Source organism: Asterias amurensis, chromosome 13 (assembly GCF_032118995.1).
Source record: "Asterias amurensis chromosome 13, ASM3211899v1".
NCBI lineage: Eukaryota > Metazoa > Echinodermata > Asteroidea > Forcipulatida > Asteriidae > Asterias > Asterias amurensis.
This window is the reverse complement of record NC_092660.1, coordinates 10,971,119-10,994,332: the sequence shown is the minus strand read 5'-3', so window position 1 is coordinate 10,994,332 and position 23,214 is coordinate 10,971,119. Positions and strand designations below refer to the sequence as shown.

The following is a 23,214-nucleotide window of genomic DNA, read 5'->3' as shown; positions in this document are numbered from 1 at the left end:
GATCAGAGAAGTCTTGTTTTCTTGTAATTTTAAATTGAATATTAATGAGGGAATAAAGTGTGGTAATGACTGAGGTTGGTACATTATTAAGGTTTACCTATACAAAGAAAAATGGTAATTAATACCAGAATTTGTCATTTTTTTGTCGCCGAGTGTTAATTTTAGAAACGTTCCCATCACAGTGTCATTCTTTAGGCTGTTCAACTTTCGCGCGGCACCTCGTCTCCAACACATAATTGACTATTTTTGCATAATTTGGAGGAACTTATTCTGACCAGTCTTTGACAAATCAGAAGGCAATTTAAACTCTCACAAATCATGCTCAAATGTTGACTTTGAGTCTGATAAAATACCTTTTAACTCAATTCCTGAAGACAAATTGAGATAAAATAGCTGAATTCAATATGTTAAAAAACTGTTTCATAAAGTTGTTTTCCTCATTTTGATTCTGGGGTCAATTTCATAGAGCTGCTTAAGCAAAAAAATTGCTTTTAAAAGCACGAAAATAGCTCGCTTATTTTACACATGTTACTGGCAACAATTTCATGCCATATACATTGCTTGTGACTGGTATTTAGCTGTTGTTTACTTAGCATAACAATTGAGTGGAGTCTTGGCCGGTATTCTGATTTTACTAAGCATTGATTATTTTGCTAAAGCAGAATTTTGTGCTTAAGCAGCTCTATGAAATGGGGCCCAGGTCTTGTGAAAACTGTTCCAGTAAATATTTTGAGCTACATGTACGTATGGAAGGGCATACAAGAGCTGTGGTCTTCTGAATTTTCATCCCAAATGTGACTGTGAGCCCTGAATTCTTATGAGTACATTCTCATAAATGACACAATATGTTGACCCGGAGTATATAATTTATCTATAGTATATATATTTATCTCAAACCATTGATATAAATCAATACTTACCCTCAGTCTTACGCAGCCACGCCGTGACCCCCTCATCATTTTCTCTTTGGACTGTGGATAAATAGGAGATGTTATATATAGTTCAACAAAGAAGTCTAATTAGTGAGAGGGAATCTTTTGTTTGAAAACGAGAAAACAAATGTTTTGTCGCTGTGTAGCAAATTATGTACTGGTAGATATTTATGGTTCAGTAAAGTGACAGGCAGACAGAGTGGATGTATGCACAGCATTGTAAAATCAACAGATGTTCTGTTGCAGTGTTATTTCATTTTTATGTTAATATTATGCGAGGCAGGGTTGATTTTTTTATATGTTTGAAGCGTTGTTCCTGAACATTGGTCCGTTAGCCAAGTACCAGTTAAAACACCCGAGGACCAGTTAAAGGAACACGTTGCCTTGGATCAGTCGAGTTGGTATTTGAAAAGCGTTCGTAACCGTTTGTTATAAAATACATATGGTTAGAAAGATGTTTTAAAAGTAGAATACAATGATCAACACACATTTGCCTCAAAATTGTGTGGTTTTCTTTTTACTTTGCGAACTAACACCATCGACCATTTATGGGAGTCAAAAATTTGACTCCCATAAATGGCCGACCGTGTTTGTCGACGAGGTAAAAGGAAAACCACGCGATTTTGAGTGATACTTGTGTGGATCATTATATTCTACTTTTAAAGTATCTTTCTAATCATACATGCATTTTATAGCAAACGGTTACAAACGCTTTTCAAAGACCAACTCGATCGATCCAAGGCAACGTGTTCCTTTAAAATTTACTGTGAATGGTTCCTCTGGCTAGTTTAGTGTTGAAAGGCATCCAGGCCCGGAACGTCATCTTTGTGAGGGGCAAGGCATTTTTATTCTAAACAGGGCACTTTCATTGGAAAATCTATGAAAAACTATTGAAGGGGCATGAAAGCCAAGACCAAGGGGCAACAGAGGACATGACCTCAGTGACATCTGTGTAATGCCAGGCCAGAGCATACCACAGTTCTGGTGCTGATTCACCAGAGGTGGGTTCGAATCCCGCTCGTGACACTTGCGTCCTTGAGCAAGATACTTTACTATAAATTGCTTATCTTCTCCCTGGGGTATACATGGGTACCTGCGAGGGTAGAGGTTGATATTGTCATGATTGTGTATGAAAAAGCCACAAGCGCCTTACAGGCAGCTCAGGGCTGTATACTCCCACGGGAGCTGAGAAACATTACAGGGATGTTATTGGCCCCATGACCAGGGCACTAATGTAAAGAGCATTGATACAGTTATTGTGAAATGCGCTATGTAAGAATTTGTTATTATTACTACTATTGTTATTTAGTGTAAAGTATGGACAAGAGAAAAAACTGCTACCCTTGAAAAATGACAAGCTAACACTCCCTATAAATGTCAAGGGTAATCGTGCTATCTTTAGTGGAAACACTCGATTCAAAACACACAGTGGAGAAAAACTGCTAAGTTCACGGTCAACTTGAGTAATGTACTTTCTGATTTCCAATTTTGCATTTGGGGGAAATGCGTTATGTTTTCCTGTTCCTGTCTTACTTATCAGTATAGCAATAGTTCACAAAGTACATAGAACTTTTGTACTAAACATGGTTCGCCCTTAAAGGGAAGGTACACATTTGGTAATTACTCAAAACAAATAATAATTTTAAAAACTGACTTGGTAACGAGCATTGGAGAGCTGTTTATAGTATAAAACATTGTGGGAACGACTCCCTCTCAAGAAACTTAGTTTTTGAGAAAGAGGTAATTTCTCACTACAATAATAAAAGACTTCTAGCTAGAAGTATTTTATTGATCTAAAAGCACACAAATGATTGTATTTTATGTGAGAACACTGATCTTTGACAATTACCAAACGTGTACAGTGCCTTTAAAGGCACTGGACACTATTGGTAATTACTCAAAATAATTGTTATCGTAAAAATTTACTTGGTAACATGCAATGGAGGGCTGTTGATAGTATGAAACATTGTGAGAAACGGCTCCCTCTGAAAGGGTCTATGTACTTTTTATAGGACAAAAAACACAATCTCTACAGATTTACACTAAACTTGCTGCACACTGTTAGAAGATAATAGAAAGCTTCCCTGAAAATATTACTTGCTGAGGTGCTGTAGTTTTTGAGAAATGAGTAAAAAAATGTCATGAAAATAATTTTCGTCTCAGTGATCATGAGACGAAAACTATTTTAGCGTTTAAAAACGTATTTTCATGACATTGTTTTACTCATTTCTCAATAACTACAGCACCTCAGCAACTAATATTTTAAGGTACGCTTTCTACTATCATTATCTTCAAATGGTGTAAGTTTAATGTAAATCTGTGGACATTGTTCTTTGTGTTACAAAAAGTTCCCAAAGTCTTAAAATAACGTAGTTTCGAGAAAGAAGTAATTTTCCACTATAATATTTGAATTTGATTTCGAGACATCAAAATAAGATTTTGAGGTCCCGAAATCAAGCATCTGAAAGCACACAACTTTGTGTGACAAGGGTGTTTTTCTTCCCTTATTATCGCGCAACTTTGACGACAAATTTAGTTCAAATTTTCACAGGTTTGTTATTTTGTGCATGTGTTGAGATACACCAAGTGAGAAGACTGGTCTTTGACAATTACCAAAGGTGTCCGCTGACCAAATTCAATCAATTCAATTCAATTCAATTTTTACATGTATTTGTCCCACCATGTAGGAAACTCTGTTTGAATACATGCAATACAGAAATAAATAAATAACACACAATCATAAATAAACTACTGGAAATATTAATTAAACAGAAAACAACATTACTAATAAACCACAATTTAATTATACTGAAAACTACATCTAAGCAGAAAGTAAACAAAGTAGTTAAACACGGTTGAGGAGACGGACGGAGTATGGGAAGAAGGAGTTGAGGTACCTGTTTGTTTTGCACCTAAGTGACTGCCATCTCCTACCACTTCTAAGTTTGATGAAGAATTTGTTTAATGGATGGTTGGTGTTACATACAACTGCCTCTGCTTTAGATAGAATCTTATCTTTGCAAGTTTCATCAAGATCGATGTCTATCCCTAGGATTTTTGATGCTTGTTTCACAACCCGTTTCATTTTACCAGTATCTTGTTTTCTTGCTCCATTGTACCAAACCACACAATCATGAGTAATAGCACTTTCAATAACAGATGAGTAAAACAGAATCATAATTTCCTTGTCTACATAAAAATAATTCAATTTACGCAAAAAATACATTAACCGACAGCCCTTTGTGATGAGCGCTGAGCAATGGTTACTCCAATTCAATTGATTGTTGATTATTGTACCCAGGTATTTGTAATTTTGCACAATGTCAATATCCTGTCCAATGAGGCTAATACTATTTGCTGAAGGTTCACCTCTCTTAATATGCCTGAAATCAAACACAATGCTAGTTAAATCACCGGAGGAACAGTCAGAATTCTGAACAAAATTTTTAGGATGTTTGGTTGTAGCATGCCGAATCAGAACAAGGTCTTTGGAATGTTTTGTGGTGTTTATCTTGCAATTTGGAGCATTATATAAATTTTTGTTTTCTCTTGATTTTTTTATTGATTTTTTTTTCGGGGGGGGGGGGGGGGAATTACATGTCATTGTTTGTGTATTAGCCAACATTTTTTGTGTATTATAATGCAGCACCTTATAAGGTCTTAAACAGATGAAAAATCCACAGCCAAATACCAGAAACACAGAAATAACTGAATGTCTGAATGACTCGCTCAGACAGAAGTAACTGCTTTTATTTGAAGTCCTCAGACTATAGACGATGTGACCTACAGTACATTTATGTTTACATTCAAACTGCCCTCTGTTGACAAAGCAATGTGTATGTCATGTTTCGCCGGGCAATAAGACACGTACATGTGTAGTCATGGTAAGTGTGCATACACTTTCTAGCTGGCTGCCAAAACACAAAGGTTTTGACTGGCGGTATGTGCGCGAATCATGTAATGGTTTTCGTGTGACATCAGAGGTCACATCGTCTTTACAGACAGTTGCTACATACACTACAATACAATGTACGTATGTCACATGATTCAGGTCAAGGTTTTAAATAGCAAACTTAAGATGAGCAGACCCTGGTACCACTGTGCCATTACACAATCATTCAGAGAACTTTGTGTATCATGTTTGCTTTGAAAAACTTGCTCCGAATCATGTGACATGTAGCACTGTCTCTATAGTCTGTGGAAATTAAATTTAAACAGTAACTTGTGACCTGTAGCTAGTCATTTTATTCAAATTAACATACATTATTCAAATCTTACTTGCAAATGGATTATTGCCAACAAAGCAACAACAAACACCTAGAGTTGGATCCCCCTCCTTTATTATTCTCCGAAAAATCCAACATAGGCAACAAAGAGAAATCATTCAAATCCCAGATCCCAGATTGAAATAATTGTACTCTTACAAGAATTAACAAAGCACCATCCGATCATTTTTTTTACAAACATTTGAAAGGTGTTAATGAACACATATTTTTAACAAAAAAACAAGAAAACAAGTGGGAACCAACATGAGACAACAAAGCTTAACTTTAGTTTAACCCAAACTATACTATAGAGAGATTTACTAGGATCTCTCCTTACTCCAAACATAGAGCAAGGAACGATTCCTTTGCTCTCATGCTCAAGAAAATCCAACACCATATCAACAAACAAGCATTGGAGTTGGACTCTACTGATTAAATGAATATATCCCTGGCAGATCTGACCAGCCATTTCCTTTCCTTTACAAATGAACCAAACAGCTGTGAACCAACTTGGCAAATTACAAGTAGAGCTCTCTGTTCTGATCCAACTTGACAATCATCCCACTATAGTTGGGACGCCCCAACTTTGACACTCAATTGGGACTTGTCCGAACTGAAGTTGGGACTAGTCCGAACTGAAGTTTGGACGATTGTCAAGCTGGGACAGAACAGCAAAATTTAGGCTAAACATTTTAAGAGTCACCTTAGCAGGTAAAGTCAAATAGTGCATGTAAACAGTGTCTGGGGCACAACGCAGTAAGTGCCTGCATAAATCTATTTCAAATTTATGCCACCTCTACTATTTACATGGTATATTTTTTCAGGACGAAAAATATGTATAAGTTGCAGAATGCCTTGAACTAACTACATGTAAGACCAATGCCTAGTTTAGTATGAAGTATGTTTGGGATGATTCATGTGACCGTGCTATAGACTTGATAGAGTAGAAAAAGTCATCCAACTGAAGGGTTTCAATCAAACTGGCCCAAATGTTCACATAACTTTAACTTACTTGCTTGTAAGTTTATAGGAATTCTTAATATATAATTACATTTTCTGGAATAATGTTGCTAAGAAAACTTCAAAATTATCAACAACAAAAATTTATTCGAGTGTTAAAAAAGATCATCTGCTGCAAAACATGTCATGCATGTTGATGTTTAGATTTTCTCACTTTCTACAAAAGTACAATCCAACCAAAAAAGGTGTTCTATGTTTTCTTTTTTAATTAAAGGAACACGTTGCCTTTGATCGGTCGAGTTAACCGTTTGTTATAATATAAAATGCATGGTTTTAAAAGTAGAATACAATGCTCCACACACATTTGCCTCGAAATTGCGTGGTTTTCCTTTTACTTTGCCAACTAACACGGTCGGCCATTTATTATGGGAGTTTGACTCCCATAAATGGTAAAAGAAAAACCAGGCAATTATCGAGTGATACTTGTGTGGATCATTAAATTCTTTTTTTAAAATATCTATTAAAATCATATGCATTTTATAAGAAACCCAAACGGTTACAAACGCTTTTCAAAGACCAACTCGACCGATCCAAGGCAACGGGTTCCTTTTATTTAGCAACTCATTTAATTTTAATACTAGCGCAGCAAGCAAGAAGATCATCAACAGTGCTTGACAGTTGATTGACAGTTCACGCAAAAGTTTGAATGGATTGGGAGCTTCGCACACATCTAATTTGGATTTACCTAATAAAAACAAGATAGCAATAAAAAATAAAATAATGAATAGTACTAGTAGGGGCCTAGTTCGGAAGAACCGGTCTATCCAAAAAGTTTGTAAACAATTAATTAACAAGATAATTCCCCTATGACAACAGCTGCATCTTGATACAAACAACAAGTATTTCGAGCTTTTGATTCATGATTGATAACTGAGTTTAATCTGTTTAAATAATAATAAGGATCCCATCAAGAGGATACACCCAACCACGCCCCCTCCTCCTGACCCTCGCCAACACATCGTCCGATTTTTTGATCGAGCTGGACGTCTCTCTCTCGATCGTCGGATAATGACGTGAATTTTCAACATTATTTTACACTTCCTACTTACCACGTAATAAGATAAAAGTCCTGTCTGGTAGTCCAGTACAAACCATCGAAACTGCCATCCTTTCATGACATTTGTCCACTTACTAAGTGGACCCTCCATTGATGATTTTGTAGCAAACGAAGACATTTTAGAAAATTTAATGGCGGACCGTGAAAAATAAATGCTGCCCTCAAGAGTTCAAAACTTTCCGGAGGAAACCTTAACCAATAAGATCCTTCGTACGTTTTACGCCTGGCATTAGCCAATCAGAAGTGAGTTTACGTGAGCGGTCATTTTAAACATTACTCCATGTACTCAAGATGGCCGAGGGGATAAGGAGTGAAATTTGAGATTTTTGCAGTGTTTTCTGACACATTGAGTTGTGATTCAGACCTGTCGACTGTTTGTGTCTTTCTCCAGGGAACAATTTGCAAAAGATGGCAGCGACACAGTCCTCTGTGGAGCCGTTCAAGGCCACGAAATTGGTGAGAACTTATGTTCCTGACACTTGACTTGACAGTTGTTTTTAATTTTGTCTTCGCTTGTCTTTGAAAATGAATGAATTTAAAAACCGGTTCGGTGGTTCGTACGGCGCGTACGGGGTGACCGGTCGTACATGTACGTGTGTGTGTGTGGTGGTGTAATTATAAAGAGATGTTATTGTAACATTTTTGTTTTCAAATTTTTAACATACTGACTGAGAGTACATCAAGATTCAATTCAAGTGTTAACTAAAACTAGTCAGCTGGTCAGTGTTTTATTTTTTTTTAATAATAATTAAAAAGTTGTTGGTAGGCCTAGGCCTATTTTGAATTTGAATTTGATTGTTTTTTTTTAATTATTAATTGATTGTATTTTTAATATTAATAAAATTCATAATAATTGATCAGTTATTGTTGTTAAACTTTAAAGTTTAAAATTAATTATGTTCTGATGATCAATGACATTAATTGTAATGTACATGTGTGTGGTCGTGGATGTTTATTGTAGACCCAGTAACTGGGCCTGGGGCTTTTACTGCCAGTCTTATGTATGGACCCTACCGAGTACCGAGTACCGAGTATCCAAGTAGAATTAGATTTTAGAAGTAGAAGTTAGTTAGACCCAGGCATAACTGGGGAGCTGTTATTCCTTTTTAGAAATTTTGACATTATTGGTAATACGACCGATAAATAAACATTGTCGTATGAGTATGACCGATATTGTCAAAATTTCAAAAAAGGAATACAGCGCCCCAGTTACTGGGTCTAGGGCGCTGTAGGCCTAGTCCTTTTTTCATCACCTATCGGTCATACGACCGATATACTAAAAATTGTTGTACGAACGATAATAACCAAATTTCGAAAAAAAGGAGTACAGCGCCCCAGTTATTAGGTCTAGTATGTTTGTCTATTTTTAATTGATATGATGGTTATTTATTTAATTATTTGTTAAATAAAGAAAAATAACATTTGCAACATACATACATGACTGAGTAGACATGTATAGCTCGAGTCATGGCATGGGTCATCATTCATAATAGGCCTATCAATTTATCATATTTTTATTATTAGGACAGTACAGTAGGAAGTAGTTAAAAGTTGTAAATATAATTCCTTTTCTTTACTATGGGTCAGACAGAGACGGGCCTGGCTGGAATCACATGATGGATGACCTCTGCTGCCGTTTCTCCACTGCACTGCCCTTTCAAATCAAAACATGGGGTCTTTCCCCTTGGCCCTGTTTCTCCTTAAAAGAAATTCCGTAGGCAACTTAAGTGCCTTTGCCTAAAAGCAACTGCCATGGCCACTCAAGAGTCAAAAGATTAATCTTCCAAGTTCCAACCAATTCTACATTCAGCTTCCAATATTCAAAATCGTAACCTCTTGAATTTGTTTTCTCTTTTATCTCCAAATTAAAGTGGAACATGATCATCCAGGAATTCCGTTCCGGGATGCCCCTCAAACGCCATCGAAAAGGACTCAGAAGCCGTCCCTATGACAACTGCTTCACATCATCCGAGGCTGTGGAATGGCTCCATGAATACCTACAAAACTGTGACAGGTTTGGCCCCTGGGTCACAAAGTCGCAGACCATCTCCTTGCTTGAAAAGTTTCTTCAGAGCAAGGTCATCCAGGTCGTGAAGGGGTCAACTAAGGGAAGTTCAACACCAAAGTTTGAGGACAACGGAGATCTCTACAGGTATGTATTGTATGGGTTCATTTTCATAGAGCTGCTAATGAAAGTGTACAAATAAGCAAAGCATAGAACATTGATGCTACAGATATGTTACCAGACGAAAAACCATGTCATGTGTACCATTTGTGGCTGGTGTCCTGCAATTTTTTGCTGAATGTTCAGAATTTTGTTCAAAAGAATTTTTGCTTATAAAGCAGCTTTATGAAGTTTTGTACAGGTGGAGGCGGGAGGGGGAATTATTCTTGACTTGTGGCCAAGCGTTCTAGAGCGCCTGACCCTAGTCATTGGGGTTTAACTTTTCCTCGCACATCTACGATAAAACGGCTTCTCATTTCCTGCTGGATGTGTAATGAAATAACTAATGCAGGGTTCGACCTTAACGCTGGTCCGCTGGCCAAATGCCAGTAGAAATCGCAGCGGACCAGCTGAAACACCTTGCCAACTGGTCCGGCTGACCAGTCAAAAATATCGGCAGCGATACTACAGAACTATGACTATTATTTAAATATTTTTAGGCTCGAATAAAACATAAAAACATTCACTCAAGGTTTGGATAAAACGTAAAAAAATCACCCGAAGTGCCGCTGAACGCTGGCGAACTTCCCACGATAACACATACACATGTACACACAGCGCAAAATCCCATCATGCAACGCAAATGCTTGTAGTCTTCGTATTAGTTCACGTGTGCCAAAAAGTGTAAGAAACATTGATCGCTAGAGGGCGTTTCAGAATATTCGATAGCGTGAGAATAGACGCCCTCTATTGGTGAAAGTACGCGATAGCTTACAAAACTAGCTTCAATCGCCTTGACAAAAGACCACAAAGCAAAACACATTCTGTCAGCAGCAGCATGGTCGTCGTCAACGGAGCAGATTTCCGTGTGGGGAAAAGAGTCTAGCGTGTTTACGAAAAACGAGCAAGACGGTGAGGCTTCATTGAACAAAAATTACAAAGTTAGGATACTCTGGATGAGCAAAAAGGAGTATTTAATTGGGATTAGTATGGTTCTTCCGTCCTGATTTTGCTTAATTTTTTTGTTATTTGGGGCTTGTTTTTTTTGCGGGCGATCGGTAGGCGATCTAGTTTTGCTCCATGGTTTTATTGGTCAAATATAATGCGCGGTTGCTTCGGGTTTTTTTTGCGGGTTCAAATTTCAAGAAATACTTGGGTTCTCGAATGCAACACCTCCATGGTTTAACAAAGGCGCAGTTGTTTTTGCTGCTTTTAAATGATTTTTTTCTTCACAAAGGCAGACGCCGGCACCGACCATTCCGTACACATAATTAAAAAAATACCGCAAAACGCCGTATGCTTCTCCATGGATGTTGCAACTATTTTGATGTCTACTTTTTTTTTTTTTTTTTCTGGACGAAAGTGGGAAGATTTTGGGAACTTCGGTTATCGGTACGATGTATTGTGTTTATGAATACTTAATATTAAAAGTACAAACAGGCAATGTTTATACTTGATAAAATAACTTAAGCGATCGCACGTAAACCCTCCCCACTGTAGATTTGAAGGCAATACATAAAAAGTTAATATTTTTAACAGTCGGTTTTAAAGTGTTTTTTTTTGTTAAGTAAAACAATAAAAACAAATTCATACAAATGTTCTTCGTACTTGAGAATACTTCGATGTCCAATGCTTACAATAAACCGTAGACTAAAATATTACCTAAATAAAGATCATGTTAAATTTTCCAATTTGCTCTCACAAATAATTTGACCTGTTTTTAAATCAATTTTAATAAGATTATTGTTATTACTTTTTTTAAAGAAAAAATACTCTCAAATTAGTGAGCCCCCTTACGAACACAATAACTTGGTACACAAAAATAAAGTATGGCTTCCAGTGCAGTTAAGTTGACGTTGCAATTAATGTTGAATTTTGAAATAGCGGCGATTAAAAATCGAGCAGTTGGTATACACTGTATTTTTTTAGTTAAAAAAACATATAAAAAATTTGACGGACCAGTCAAAAACCTGGCGGACCAGTGAAAAATCAAGCCAACTGGTCCTGCTGGCCAGTTGAAAAAAAAGTTAAGGGCAACCCCTGTAATGCAACAATTGCAGTTTCAGGATATTCTTTGTTCGCTCTTTTCAGATTCGTCCATGTTTCCCCGATCAAGAAACTTCGCTCTGCCCTCAGCCGCTCCAACCTCCGCAGCGCCCGTACCCCCCTCAAAACCATCAACTCGGAGCCTGTCGGCAGGACGCTATCCTACGACAATCCAGCATTCACCATCAAGGACACGGATAAAGAGTCTGGTGAGAAGAGAAAGGTGGTGCCAGAGTGTCGTCTCGTCCAGCGACCTCTTACTGCAGCTCAGACGGAGGAAGTTTGGCAAAGTGCAACACTTACAAGGTAAACTATTATTGTCATCTTTTGGAGTGACTTAAAGAAAATGAAAGCCTTGTTTTTAATTCTCGCCAAGGCGAGTGGCACTTTAAAGGTATACACAAGATTGTTAAAGACACTGGACACTGTTGGTAATTGTTAAATCTAGTCTTCACAGTTGGTATATCTCAACGTATATGCATAAAATAACAAACCTGTGAAAATTTGAGATCAATCGGTCGTCGAAGTTGCGAAATATTAATGAAAGAAAAAAATACCCTTGTCGAACCATGGTCACACGAAGGTGTGTGCTTTCAGACGCTTGGTTTCGAGCCCTCAAATTCTAATATCTGAGGTCTCAAAATCAAATTCATGGAAAATTATTTCTTTGATTGATTTAAACAAATGTTGACTGTATTATACTCGGTACTTGAGTCCAGTGAGGGTACCTACACACAGTCATATTACTAAAACAAGATTTGAACCAACATCCTGTGTCATTCTACTGTTTGCCATTACTCAAGGTTTTCCTGAAGTTGCGCTTCTTGATTTTCAAAATGTAGACTACTTTCCCTACAGACTGCAGAGGCTTCTCTGGTTGTCCAGCTTAGATTATCTACTGGGTGGCGGTCAAATCAATCCGAAGTACATCATACACAATTGCACTCACGTCAGCCGGAATGGTGTTGTGCTCGTTCCTAAGGATCAGGATGATCTGCCTCATTGGGTCCTCTCAGCTATGAAGTGCCTCGCAAATTGTAAGTCCAAGATTAGAATCGGACTAGATTTTTTTTTTTAAAGCGGGCTGTTTTCTTTTGCTGGAAGCATTTACCTTTGGTAATTACTCATACAAATTCATAACCATAAAAACTTACCTCGTAAGAAGTTGGACGTAATACGTGGCATGGTTGGCTTGTGCGTAAAGCGCTCGCCTCTCACCAAGGTGACCCCGGTTCGATTCCCGGACGGGGCCATATGTGAGTTGAGTTGTGCGTTGGTTCTCTGCTGTGCCACGAGGGTGTTCCAGAACATCCGGTTTTCCTCCCTCGGGAAAAATCAAACACTTTCGATATTGGCTGTGCTCCGTGGTCATAATGGGTTGATGTGGCTGGTAGCCAAAGGCGCCCTTGCATGTCTGCTTCCCGAACACGTTGTAGCCGCATCCTTCGCAATTCAGCTCTTAGCTGCGAGTAAGGATGATTAGACCCCCAAATTATAATTGTAATACAGCTGTTGATAATAATATTTTGTGAAACGATCTCTTTCTAAAGGATGTGGTTTCAGAGAAAGGGATTTTTTAAAATGTCAATTTGAGAAACGTTGCATGCATGAATCGGGTTGTTTGTTCCTATTATGGATATAACCACTCCAGATTTGTTGCCTATCTCAACAACGCTACCACCTTTTTAATTGAATTTGTACAGGTTAGTTTTATTGTTATAGGTCTATATCTACATTTACATAATAACAGAGTGTATTGAATATGACATCACCGATCAAATATCTGCCCTACAACATGGCGTCTGTGTGGGTGTACGTGCATGTGATGTAGAAATCAAACGGGGAATGCTGCGTGCTGCATGCTTCATTGATGTATGCGTTTAGACATGCATACGGTTTGACCTTCAAGATGGCGCATTTCATACATGTAGCATTAATGGGGTTATTCAATACGGTCTATATTAAACAATTGAACTGTTCCAAAAACAAGATGTATATTTTTCATGTAAAATTGGTTTCTGGAACAATATTAATTGTTTGCGTTTTAATTTTGACTTTGTGCATCAGGGCCAAATGGGACAGAATCAGGTCTTCCAAACTATCCAGGCTTTGAGAAAGACGTCTTGAAGACAGTTAGCAACTATTTCCAATCCCTCCTTCAACCCCTCCTGACTCATCAACTCTACAATCTCATCATCGAGTCATTCGGTAAGTTACAACCATGAGATCTGTCAGTTGCTTGAAACGTTTTTATTTAAAATGGAAGTAATACAAACAATCATCAAAAAGGTCATGACCGTAAAAAGTATTTTGTGCAAAACTGTCCTTGCTTAGAAATATAAGCAGGGGACCAGTCACAAACACCTCACATCAAATGAAATTTTGGTTGGTAAATCGTCTATTACGGAAATCAAAATAATACTGCATTGAGCCTCTCTGAATTATTAGCTCATCCAAAAAATGGTGTTTATCATCTTTGCTTTTAAACTTCAATTCCTCTACTTTATTTCCCTCTTCATTCTTACTCATGCTTTTACTGACAGTTTTTTCTTCTTCTGATTGTGCATGAAATAGTTTCCTCTGTATAACCTCTGACCCTAAATTTCCTGATTTTTATTTGCTTCATCTCTTTTCGGAATAAAACGTAATTGATTTCTTGCCAATTTTTTAGAAAGCTTTTAACCTCCATGACATTTTGACCCCCCCACGCTAACACCCCTCTTCTCCATCTCATCTACTATTAACAGTAACCGCTGAGCGACGAGACCGGGGTTTGCACCCCGGGGTGGAGGAGTCTCCCTCCACCCCTCCAGATGCTATCCAAGGATTAGCCTCGTTCCAATCTGTGGAGAACCTCATGCTGAACATGACGTCTGGAGGACTGTTTGGGTTCTCGCCTGAGCTTGCTGGAGCGCCAGGCAGGCAGATTGGAGTCCGAGAGTCAGCCGATCGGGAGGTCCCTCAGGATGCTGCGTCCAAGAGGTTGAAGATGACGGAGGTCAGAAATTGGATTGGTGACACTCGAGGTATACCGCCAAGTACGGTGTCCTCTTATAGAGGTGAGCAACGGGCTGGGGAGTCTCAAACCTGCGTCACTCGTTCTCCGGCAACAACACGAGGAAGGAAGATCATCCAACGCTCAGCCAGTATGCGCGTGACTGGCTTTGTTGGCAACGATGGAATCAGTCATCATAATCCTAGAATTTGGGATGGGAGGCAGTTGTCTACCCAGCCTCAAGGAATGAGGCGCTGCATTTCAGAACCGACACGAGGACCTCATGGTCAGGACAATTCTACTTCCAGTCAAGGGAAAGAACATCAGGCCCGACCGGTTTCTAGTGGGGCATACCATGTCAGCAGCCAAGGAATTAATATCAAGCCTCAGAGGAACCAGAGACCATTATCAGCTCCGATTCGTCAAGGAACCCCAAAGTACCCCTCTGCCTCCAACCTCAATGCTCCAGACCAGCAAAGAACCCAAGGAACAGTCACAGGGTCTAGAAGGGTAAACTCAGAGGTACATATCACAAACAGTGACTCATCTAGACCACGGTCGATGGCCTCTACTCAAGGAAAGTCCCAATCATCGATAGTTGACAAGCAAAGAGATCTCAATTATGGGTTCCCGATGAAGTACAACTATCCCACTGAAGGCAGACGTCATTGTGGTTCGATGAATGACATCAATAACGCTGCCACCTCAAACACTCAGCAACTTCCTAAGGAGTCAACAGGCATCAGGAATCTCTTCGTCTCACGGAGGTTCGGCTCAGCGAGTGAGCTCTTCCAGAAGATGTTCAAGAAGAAGAGCACCATTGGCTTTGCTGACAGCGCCCCCATTGATCAGGATGCAGAAGTGGACAATCACCACAGCGGCTCAACGCCTCATCTTCAAGAGCAACAGCAACCTCAAAGTGGTACCAAGGGAACCCCTCCCAACCTCATCAACAACATGAAGAAGATCAGCCCACCCTACCCACCGCCACTCCGAGCAACCCACTCCTACTCAAACCTCGGAAGCTCACGTGAGAACAGTGACAGTCAAACACCGGATGTGAACCACCAGATGACAGGACTTAGAGCGACGAGCTCCTCCGATGTGAGGTCATCTGTCAGAGATGAAAGGTCAAAAGGGGAAAGAAAACTGACACGAAGCGACAGCACAACAAGTAAGGTTTATCTCATGACTTCCTATTAATACATATATCTTAACTTACAAAACTAACTCCATTTTTAACTGAACAGTTATTAACATATCTAGTAAAACTATTTTGAAATATAGCCTGATTAAAGTAATGCTTTGTTATTGTTAATTAATCTTGCTATTTATGATCCTCATTCTCCCAAAAACTAAAAGAAAAAATCCTTTCTGCTAGAACGGATTTCCCTAAATAATTCTGACCCTTCCCTCAGACATGGCTGGCACAAATCTAACAGTACTGACATTTGCAGAGTGTCATTGATCAAGGCATGATGGTAAGGTGTACTTCAAGTTTTAAAGCCATTGGACACTTTCGGTAAACAGTATTGTCCAAGGCCCACACTTCGTGTATCACAACTTCTATATAAAATAACAAACCTGTGAAAATTTAAGCTCAATCGGAAGTCGGAGCCGGAAGGAAACAACGGGAATTCCACCCTTGTATCCGCATGTTTCGCCGTGTCATGACATGATGTGTTAAAGTAAACCCGTAATTCTCGATATCGAGAATTGATATTGTTTTAATGTTTTCTCGAAAAGTAAAGCATAATTCTTAGACAAATATTTCAAGAGAAGTCTTTCACCATTACCTTCTGTAAACCCTGTAAGTTATTTGTAAGTCTGTGAACTTTTTTTTTTTTTTTCTGTACCGAAAGTGTCCAATGGCTTTAAGGTGATGGCGTCATACTGATCTCAAAGCAAAATCTGAAAAGTCAAAACTCTGCAGCCAATAAATCAGACAATAAAGTTCCTTGCAATCCTCATGGACAAAAACATACCTGGAAATTGTACCTACATTGTGTTTAGTAAGACCAATATTATACATGGTGAAAAAAATACTAAAATAAGTAAGGTTTTCGATGACACCATATATGTAAGAAATCTCTTTTGTCAATAGTGGTGACTCTGAGAGGAGCTGGTTTAGCTCTTTCTTACATTCTAACTTTGTACCTGCCAAGAAGAAAATATTAACTAACTTCAATCTAAAAGGCTTAACTGCTTCAAAATCTCACAATCACCAATCTGCTTTCTTTTTCTGACCACTTCTTGTTCCTTTTTAGGTTTGTACCTCAGCGATGATAAGTCCTACACCCAGGAAGCCTTGAAGCTTTGCTGTCTCCTGCTACCTCCGGTCAGCAGACGTAAACTCCAACTCGTCCTCAAACTCATGACCAGAATGGAAAGTAATCCAGACCTCGTCCTTAGCAGCCGCAGGACAACAAGACAACTGGTAGGCTGTTCCTACAATTGCTAAGTTTTTGTCAAATATCCAGATGACTTTCCTTTGGGCAAACCGCTTTAATGTTGATTGAAGGTTTTCAGTTTCAGCAAGAAGAAAACAAAAAAATAGGAACTCGCCAATATAGGCCTAGATAGTTTCTAGATGGCTGTGTTGGTAGTGAGCCGGCATGTTATTCTGGAGGTCGCAGATTCAAAGCCTGCTCTGATCAATGTTTTTGTTCAACACAAAATACATTGTTGGTGGTATCCACTGCTAATTACCAGGCATGCAACTTTTCGGCTGGTCAGCTGATTTTCTCTTTTTCTTTTCAAAACAGTGCCTTAGAAATATGAAAATCACTGTACAAAAGCTAAGTGTGATCAGCCATTTCCTTTCTTTTTTTTTCAATTTGAAAGTTGCATGTCTGAGCTTATTCAAACTGGCATCATGTCATGAGGCACACTCGGTAGTCTAGGGGTTGTTTAGAAATTTGCTTTAGAATTTGGGGGATTGGTTATAGATTCAAATCCCACCCTGGTAGCTTGTGAAATTTTGTCCACCAGATTTTAGAAAGCACTGGATATCTGTGCTTGTCACACATAGGTGTAAGGGTACATGTAAGTACTCTTTATCACTTATACATAAGTAAACTTGTAGTTATTTCAAAATTGTTTTAAATTTTCTGCGTCAGGTTCTTCAGACGTTCAGCCGTACCATCTTATGTTCTGAGGAGGAGATTGACTTCAATGAGGCTCTGTCTATCCGCATCGTTGAGTACCTCATGGATAACCAGGCAGAAGTCTTCGCACAACCAGAAGAACTTAAGAAAGATGTTGAGGATAGGTTGGTGTATCTACGCAGGGGACAGGTGAGGATGGTTTCTTTCGTCTCTTGTTCTAGCAATGCTGGGTACATAATCCTGGTTCATAAATACCACAGACAGTTTCGCTATTGCTATCGGTGGAGAGCATGTCATGTGGGGGTGTATAGCTGGAGCTGTTTAAGAATGGCTGGCTTGGCGTGTTGGATGAACAAGCTCATTGATGCCAATTCACTTATATGCAGAACGCAGTATACCTATTTGTACCCACGTGTAATCTATTTGTGCAATCTATAGATGGTTGCAATTCGCGTCATTGACTGCCATCTTTGATGTAAATGTATTAACACTGGAAAAGTGTACGCGCTGCGTGTGACTCTCAGCCAATAGTAGCTCTTCATGTGTGCACAATTTATCAAATATGGCGGCTGATCACGTGTATTGCAATCCATCCATTTGTTGCTGTGAATTGACAAACAATTGAATGATTTAGGTTTCCAGTAGGTAGGCAGGCCTAGAGAGTGAGGGTTTCACAAATTTTAGTATGTCAAACTTTCTATGTCAAAACCGATACCAACTACATCGATCCTTCCAGATCCAGTATTTGACCGGTGAGGAAAACAAGAAGCCAACAACAGCGCCGTCGTACTGCCAGAAGATGAGCGTACCGGAGTACGAGGCGCAGAAGTTGAGTCATTCACAGAAGGCTATTACTGACCTCCTGGAGGTCATCATTAGCGATCACAACATGACGTCAAAGGACAAGAAGAAAAAACTCAAACAGGTCAGTATTAAGGGCTGGTGAAAGTCTTAAAGGGAAGGTACACGTTTGGTAATTACTCAAAACAAATATTAGCTTAAAAACTGACTTGGTAACCAGCATTGGAAAGCTGTTGATAGTATAAAACATTGTGAGAAACGGCTCCCTCTGAAGTAGCATAGATTTTGAAATAGAGGTAATTTCTCACTAGAATAATAAAAGACTTCAAGCTAGAAGTCTTTTATTCCTAACTGAAAGCACACAAATTCGTCCAACAAGGGTGTTTTTTCTTTCATCATTTTCTCCCAACCCCGATAACCAATTGAGCTCAAAGGTTTGTTATTTTATGCATATGTTGAGATACACCAAGTGAGAACACTGGTCTTTGACAATTACCAATAGTGTACCTTCCCTTTAAAGGTAGAGTCCCGATTGGCAAAGACTCAAAAAGTATTTATTTGATAACACATCCAACAGCACAATAAATAGCCCCAATAATAGCATTAATAGGAAATGAGTAAAAAAGGTTTAGTTTAGATGGGGGAAAGAAAACCTCGAAGTGGGGGAAACCCACAATCAGGTAGGGACTGAACTATTTTGAGTAATAACCAATAGTTTTCTGTGCCTTTAAAGGCAGTGGACACTATTGGTAATTACTCATCGTCATAAAACCTCGTTTGGTAATGAGTAATGGGGAGAGGTTGATAATATGAAACATTATGAGAAACGGCTCCCTCTGAAGTGACGTAGTTTTCGTGAAAGAAGTAATTTTCCATGAATTTGATTTCGAGACCTCAAGTTTAGAATTTGAGGTCTCGAAATCAAGCATCTGAAAGCACACAACTTTGTGTGACCAGGGTGTTTTTTTTTCTTTCATTTTATATCTCGCAACTTCGACAACCGATTGAGCTCAAATTTTCACAGGTTTGTTATTTTATGCATAAGTTGAGATACACCAAGTGAGAAGACTGGTCTTTGACAATTACCAATAGTGTCCACTGTCTTTAAAACACCAGAACAGTTTATTGCTGTTTTTCTCGACAAGTAGACACTGTATCCAGCTGAAACTTTCAATTTCTCAGTTCCAGAAAACTTATCCTGAAATCTACGGCCGGCGTCTACCAACCACGGCCAGCGAGGCGGCGCTGTTCCCAGAGAAGCCCAAGATAAAAGCACCCATCGTCAATGTCAGGAAATCTTTCACAAAGCTCAAGTCCCTGAGGTGATCAACAACGTGTATCAAATTTAATCAAGGCTACGCAAATAAATGGTGACCGTGCCTTAAAAGGGAAGGTATACCTTTGATAGTTACTCCAAAAAATTAATGGCTTGGAAAACTTACTTGGTAAGCTGTTTTGTAACGAGAAATGATTCCCTTCAAAGGAATGTGGTTTAAAGGATTTGAGTACTTTTTGTAACACAGAACACAATGTCCACAGATTAACATTAAACTTATACCGTTTAAAGATAATGATAGCAGAAAGCGTACCTTAAAATATTAGTTGCTGAGGTGCAGTACATGTAGTTTTTGAGAAATGAGTAAAACAATGTCATGAAAATACGTTTTTACATGCTAGAATAATTTTCTTCTCATGATCAGTGAGACATTGTTTTACTCATTTCTCAAAACTACAGCACCTCAGCACGTAATATTTTCAGGGAAGCTTTCTACTATCACTATCTTCAATTTGTGTAAGTTGTAGTGTAAATCTGTTGACATTGTGTATTTTGTCCTGCAAAAAGTACCTAGGCCCTTTAAGAGAGAGGGATTCAGAAACATTTCTCTCTGAAAAACGTTTCTCAGATTTCTCATTGTATTCCAATGGATTGTTCTTCCTGTGATAACATAACCTCTCCAGATTTTTTTTGATATCTCAAGATAGCTACCAACTATTGAAATGGAAGTTTTCATAGGAATAGTTACATTGTATGTATCTACGTTTATATATAGATTAAAACAACTGAAAGATTCATTTCCAAAAACCCAAAGGTACACACTCCCTTAAACTTTCTAAAACCACATTTGAAATTTGTATACACTTTATTGGTTTTAAATCAGTTTTTAAAAATTCAACATATTTTTTTAAGGATTCGATTATGTAATCTGGGTTTTAAGACCTAAAATCAATGTTTATGCCCAGATGTTCATGTGTCTGCCGTTGATTTTATTTTAATTTTTTTTGTATGCTTATCTGTTCATTGACAAATATTTCGAGGGGTCGTCTTTTCTTTTTTACCTCCACCATTTGAATTTTTTTAAATTTTATAATTACATGATCCAATGCAATCTTGCCAATAAGTGTCTGTTGACAAATCAAACTTTACATTATAAGTTATCACACAAGCGCGAGTGGAATTTCCACGAGCGCGCGTGTGATAACGTATTTATCTTCAAGCAAACTTGGCGCGCGACATAGAACACACAATACGCATGGTAGTGATATTAGCCGTGCAATATAGGTTTTTATCACCACTCCATTCTGCGAATCTGATTGGAGGATTAGCGCACACTTGAAGATAATACTGAAAATAGACGCAGGCCTCGAAACAACCCACGGCTCCCACAGCAATTGCCATGGTGCCCTGTGCTTTTGTTTTGCTGTGGTGCCCTCTGCAAGATTCCAACACAAACTTACACTTTCCTCATAGAAGTGCCTCTTATACCAGAGGAAAACTGCTAAGCCCCCTTAAGAGTGATTTCAAGGCCTAAATGACTTGACGTGCACCCAAACAGTTTCTTGATGATACAATATTTTTCCCAACCATAATCTGATTTCAAATTTTTCTGCACTTATAAAAATTTATGATTTAATAGTCTGAAATGTCTATTAAAGCATACACCATACGTAATGTACAATAGGTCTCCTGCTTTTTAACAAGGAAAAATTATCATACAGGTACTGCTCAGACAATCTCTGTTGTATATTTGTGTACAAAAAAATTGTATACCATTAGTAAGTCCTTCAAAATGTTTAGCATTATTGGTTTTTTAATCTGTTGGGAGAAACTATGCAAAAATGTTTTTTTTTATCATACGCTAACCTTGTATCGTTTTAATGCTAATTTTGTACAGTTTTATTGTTACTGTGTAAATAGTTTTTATCTGCATTTATTGTATTGTTTGCAAGTGGTCACAACTCTTTGTGATTTTATTTGTGGGTTTTTGTTAACCATGCCACATATCAAGCAACAAAAGTCTAAAAAAATATTACCTCTTTACCAAACTGGCTTCTGATGAGCTGATCTTATCACACAGTCGAGACAATTTGTTCATATTTTTGGTAAATTTGTTTGTACACTGTTTTAAAACATTATTTTTTATTCCTCTGAATAGTGAAATGTTGTGGACAATTCGCTGAAGTTGCTACACTATAATTAGGTAGGCCTTTATGGTAGGTTTGTAATGGTGCAGCTGATGTCAACAAAGGCATAATTAGATGTTATTTCCAAGATACAAGTTAATACTTTATAAAAAAAAAAAGCAAATTACAGCAAAATGTATTCTTTTTGGTAGTTAGAATTTAAAGGACTTTGCTCAGGACTGACCTTTTGAAAAATACAAATATTTTTTAGCAACTATTTGGCGTGATTTGATGCATTTCATGCATGGTGGAGTATCAATCTATTTGATTTGCAGCATCACTCTTAATAACATAATCTAATTTGCCTTGCAAAGGAGTACATGTACCTCATAACCAAATTTACAAATCATTACGATTTTACTATCTCATCTTTGATAACTATGCAACTGGAAATTTTGGAACACAAGGTGGCGGCAGTCATACTTTCCATTTTAGGCTTATTTATGACTCTTCATATGCGCTGAGCGCTGTACTGTAGTATAATATTAAAGTGAAAGGTCACCATGGCTAACTTTCCATTGTTTTGTAAAACATGAGTTTCCACAGCATTTTGATATTCCAGGTAAAGCTAGCCAACGAGCATCTCAAACATCCTCCATTGAAGTTATAAATAATGTGTATTATATTTTTGTATACAAACAATGACTGTAAAGTAAAGCTTGTTTCATGTATAGAAGAGTTTGCGGTAACACCATGTAATAACAATCTCTAAATGAGTTGGGGTGGTTCTGAAAAGAACCGTTGGGTTAACTCGACGTTACGATCAGTATGTTCTGATCGTCTTCTGGAGAAAGAAGACGATCAGAAGACGATCAGAGGACGATCAGAGCATACTGATCGAAACGTCGAGTTAACCCAACGGTTCTTTTCAAAACCACCCCAACTCATTTAGAGATTGTTATTACATGGTGTTACCGCAAACTCTTCTATATCTTATCTCCACCATGCAAAGTTTCAAATCCTACTTGTTTCATGTATTAATCTCCTGTCATAAAAAAAATAATAACATGGGAATCATTCTTAGAATTGCATGTACAATGCATACCATTACATTGTGGTGTTAGATTTGTGTAAACTGAGTTGTAGAAAATTGCATGGATTCTTAATATATACTCTAAGACAGAAATGACTTGGTTTTCAATCAGTATTTGTTACAAGCATGGAGGTAGAAACATAAGGAAGTTATTTTGTGTACTTTCCCAGGTGATACAAGCATTAAATAATTTAAAGACAAACCAACAAATTTAATTTCATCTAGTGTTATTTGTGACTGTGGACTGAAACTTGAAACAGCATTTTTTTAAACCCGCTACACCATGAAGTATTTTTTTAAAAGTTGTGGCGATAAATTTATCTTTACTTTGT

At 38.1% G+C, this 23,214-nt stretch overlaps 2 protein-coding genes across 3 annotated transcripts in view; one reads left to right on the top strand and one right to left on the bottom strand.

Annotated features, from left to right (window-relative positions):
• LOC139946605 (oxysterol-binding protein-related protein 9-like) overlaps positions 1-7,418 on the bottom strand; it is a 45,582-nt gene extending 38,164 nt beyond the window's left edge. For both annotated transcript variants that reach the window (XM_071944316.1, XM_071944317.1), the window contains exons 1-2: positions 7,267-7,418; positions 921-971 (exon numbers count right to left, since the gene is read on the bottom strand). In XM_071944316.1, the coding sequence (XP_071800417.1) occupies positions 921-971; positions 7,267-7,392 (177 nt within the window). In that variant the 5' untranslated portion in view covers positions 7,393-7,418. The remainder of the gene's footprint in view (positions 1-920; positions 972-7,266) is intronic.
• A 146-nt stretch (positions 7,419-7,564) lies between these two features.
• Positions 7,565-23,078, top strand: LOC139946154 (DEP domain-containing protein 1A-like). Its single transcript, XM_071943774.1, has 10 exons — positions 7,565-7,730; positions 9,146-9,426; positions 11,530-11,790; positions 12,343-12,521; positions 13,552-13,692; positions 14,232-15,653; positions 16,747-16,916; positions 17,599-17,775; positions 18,323-18,511; positions 19,570-23,078. The coding sequence occupies exons 1-10, from the start codon at positions 7,683-7,685 to the stop codon at positions 19,711-19,713; spliced, it is 3,012 nt and encodes a 1,003-aa protein (XP_071799875.1). The 5' UTR covers positions 7,565-7,682; the 3' UTR covers positions 19,714-23,078.
• The last annotated feature ends 136 nt before the right edge of the window (positions 23,079-23,214 follow it).